The sequence below is a fragment of the Centroberyx affinis genome, unplaced genomic scaffold (genome assembly GCF_046629955.1).
Source record: "Centroberyx affinis isolate AG114_WGS23_722 - 3 ecotype Tasmania unplaced genomic scaffold, CSIRO-AGI_Caff_v1 ptg004308l_1, whole genome shotgun sequence".
Classification (NCBI taxonomy): domain Eukaryota; kingdom Metazoa; phylum Chordata; class Actinopteri; order Beryciformes; family Berycidae; genus Centroberyx; species Centroberyx affinis.
In genome coordinates, this window is record NW_027282020.1 from 170,001 (window position 1) to 173,928 (window position 3,928).

At 42.9% G+C, this 3,928-nt stretch overlaps 1 protein-coding gene across 1 annotated transcript in view; it reads right to left on the reverse strand.

Annotated features, from left to right (window-relative positions):
• Positions 1-1,160, reverse strand: part of cacna1c (calcium channel, voltage-dependent, L type, alpha 1C subunit) — a 143,723-nt gene extending 142,563 nt beyond the window's left edge. Inside the window, exons 1-2 of the mRNA XM_071543368.1 lie at positions 1,123-1,160; positions 551-656 (exon numbers count right to left, since the gene is read on the reverse strand). Of these exons, the coding sequence (XP_071399469.1) occupies positions 551-656; positions 1,123-1,160 (144 nt within the window). The remainder of the gene's footprint in view (positions 1-550; positions 657-1,122) is intronic.
• Positions 1,161-3,928: the final 2,768 nt, after the last annotated feature.

Below are 3,928 nucleotides of genomic sequence, written 5' to 3' on the forward strand. Positions count from 1 at the left end.
CCTCCCTTCCTTCAATCTGTCTTTCCTTCCTTCCTTGTTTTTTTTCCTTCTTTCTTGCTTTCATTCCTGTCTCCTTTCTTTACTTCTGTCCCACCTTCTTTTCTTTTTTTTTCTTTCTTTCTTTTTCCTGCCTCCCACTCACATGAACCAATCCCAGCATCCCACAGCCTTCTCTACTCCTGCCTCTTAGCTGCATGACAGCAAATCACACACAGCGAAATCAGGTAGAAATTTGCAAATATCATGCTGCTCAATGATACTAATTCACACAAAAGCCTGCTAATGAATTGCTCAGTAAACCAACTACACAACTAATGAACTGATAATGTGAGATGAGAAACTCTTGTTTGTCCCAGAGGGAAACTCAGGTGTCAAGCCACAGCGGCAAAGTCAGAGGAACATGAACTCAACACCAGGATACACAAGCACAAGTTGGAAAAACATCACAAACCAGCCAAACCAACCAGCGAACTAAACCGCCAACTAATCAGCCAAACAACGAGCGAGTCGATTCAAACTTAAAGCGTTTTAACCGTTCTAACCCACTCACCAGGTTGGAGTTGGTGGCGTTCGAGTCGTCCTCGGGGAAGGGGATGTAGACGGCTAAGGCCACACAGTTGGCAAAGATGGTCATCAGGATGATGATCTCAAACGGTCTGAGAGGAGGGTTAAGGAATATGAACACAGTGGAGTACACAACACAGTACAATATACAGACCTCAACACAGTAGAGTACATAACACAGTGGAATATACAGACCTGAACACAGTAGAATACATAGACCTGGACATAGTAGAATACATAGACCTGAACACAGTAGAATATATAGTCCTGAACATAGTAGAATATACAGACTGGAATACACTATAATAGAGAACATAGTGGAATATACAGACTGGAACATAGTAGACTAGAGAAGAGGATGGCCTGACAGAAACACTGTCTTGAAATTTGAGGGGTCACAGGTTCTGAACCCCACCTGGCTGTCCGTGCACTCTGACCCCTCTGGTGAACAAAACAACAAACAACAAAACAAATTCCTAATTAGTAATGCCTGGGACAGGTACAAGCCTCCAAGCTGAAGTGTCCTTGAGCAGTGTTGTTCTGTATCTGACCTCTGACCTCATGGAGGGGGACAAGGCAAAAGACAAGCTCCCCATGGGATCAATAAAGTATCACATTATTACTGTAATTCTCATTTACAGTGATGACAGGGCCTGACAGGGGGAAAGAGCTAATATTACTTTAATGAAGAGAAACAGACAAAACAAGCAAACAGACACTTACGTAAACTTACAGAGGGGCACATACACACACAAACATACACACACACACACACACACACACACACACACACAGAGCTGAGTGCACAGGCAGTGTAAACAAAGAGAGATCAAAGTGGTTAAGTTTGCCTCTTCATAAACAGTGAGACATATTGGGTCACTCAGGACCCTCTGTGTGTGTGTGTGTGTGTGTGTGTGTGTGTGTGTGTGTGTGTATAACAGAGAGAGAGAGAGAGACACCGCATGCCCTAATATGGGTGCGGCGAGGAGCAGGCCTGTCGCGTGGAAGACAGGATGTAGAGAGAGGTAGAGAGAGAGAGAGAGAGAGAGAGAGAGAGAGATAGAGAGAGAGAGAGAGAGAGAGGGCTTTTATTTGGAACGGTCCTTGAGAGGGGAGTGACCTCATTATTTTTGGCCTCAGAGAGAGAGAGAGGAGAGAGAGATACAAAGGGAGAGAGAATGGAGAGTGGAGTGAGAGAGAGTGAGGGAGAGAGAGAATGTGAAGGAGAGATAGAGGAGGTCTGGTTTTCATCAACACAATTACTAACTGCCACTGCTGTCACCTCCCTCCGCCTCTTTCTCTTCCCTCTCCCCCTCTGCAATCCTCTTCTTCCGTCGCTTTCTATCTTTCTTGCTTCCTTTCTTTCTTTTTCTTCTCCCATCAATCCCTCCCTCCATCCTAAATTCCTTCCTTCCTTCCTTCCTTCCTTCCTGACTGACTGCGTGTTGAAGCTGTCTAGACCCCAGACCTTATGCTGCATTCAGGTTTGGTTATGAGCTTAGTTTGATTGTGATTAATGTAGTGTAGTTGTATTGCAATTTGATCCCAATGAAGTTAAAATCTCACCAATTTTAGTTCTGAGCTTTCGATTAGCTCACTTATTGTGTTCTTAGATCCGTTTCCATGGTGATGCAGTGATGTAGCGGCAAATAAAAGTTGGGTAAACTATGAAACAACCACCGATATAGACACAAATCAATTACATTTTCAGAAAAGCATTAATTCAGGCTATATTTATGTAACTGTGATTAATTTGATACTACTTGCTGTGATGTACACTTTGAATTTAATCATAAGATGTATGCTAGCCTAAAAATAGGTGGGTAAACTGAGTATAGTTGGGCTCACACTGCACTACATCCTGCTTGTGGCCGCTGTCATTAAAAGACTTAGTGCTCTCAGACCTCTAGCAGCTCAAGGCCACAAACATAAACATCACAGTAGTTCCCAAGTCCCAATCCCAGATATTTAAGTGAACATCCTTATAGAAGCTCTGAGAGTGTGAGTCGAAGACGTGAACAATAAATCACCAATACCACGTTATGGTTTCCTGTGATGGGGCTTGCATTTTGTTTGTGTTCATATTGAGGACTGGCTCTTCATCATCTTTTGCCGCAAGCCACACCGCCACAACGGTTCTTAAACTTTTTCAGCTGGGACCAAAATTGAGCAGATTTACCATTTCAATATGGGACCTTGGCTAGTACAGTGCTGTTTTGGGGTAAAAACACTATCTGCAATTTCCCAGGAATTAAGAAAAGACTGCATATTTTCTTATTGGTGCCCTTAAACTTTCATAAATTTTCTAATAGGTTTCAAGAGTGATGAAACTCACTCAACACATAAATACCCATGTAAACTTGCATGTTTTTTACCCAGTAATAGTACAGTAATAATCATACTAGCAATCTTGTTGTGTGTGGCCCCATCAGAAGCAGGCCTGCCACCCTGGGGCCTAACCCACAGTTTTAGAAACAGCCCTAGAGAGAGAGAAAAAAACTTTCATGGCTTTCTGTGGTGGGGCTACTATGTTGTTTATGTTTGGATTAAGGATTGACCCTTTAACATCGTTGGCCACAAGACCATTCAGCTAATTCAGCCTGGGACCCAAATACATCAAACTTAATCACTCACCCTGGGACCCCGAGGCTCATTAAAACACACTCCAGACATGCGGGGACCCACCAGAAACAGGCCTGTGACTCATTCTTGGTTCCTGACCCATAATTTAAGAAACCCTTGAGGTCTGCTTCCATCAACATGACAATTAATATACTGTTCGCTGTGCTGTTGACAGAAAAACAACACAGTGAGAAACTTCTGGAGGTCTGAATGAAGAACCAAGTGGCACAACTATTAATAATGTAAGGGATGTTATAATCAACATAAGATTTCTCATTTTTAATGGCCAATCAATATTAGTCGCCAATATATTGCTTTGCTATATATATAAGCTGATCGGGGGGAGTGACTCTGCTCTCCTGACTCTGATACCTGCACACAGGTGCAGCTGATCAAAATGCACAACAAAATGATGTGGCACTGGTTAGCCTGGTTTCTTAACTGTCTCTATGAGAAGTGCTGAGGTAAAGTGGGGTTAATGATCAGGCCTGATGTGGCATAAATAGCTCAGCACGTTACAGCTCAGACAGCTTTCTCAGCTGGCATGGTGCAGCATTCATCAGGGTGAAACTATCTGAGGCATTGTGAAATGTAGCATACAACTAAAGCATTTCAACTAGCTGTCTAACTAACTGTATATCCTTCTGCCGCATTCACATACACACCGATATCCAGCTTTTGTCTGAGATACTGTGTATTCAGCAAGTTGGTCTCATACAGTATAAACACCACATCCAGTTTA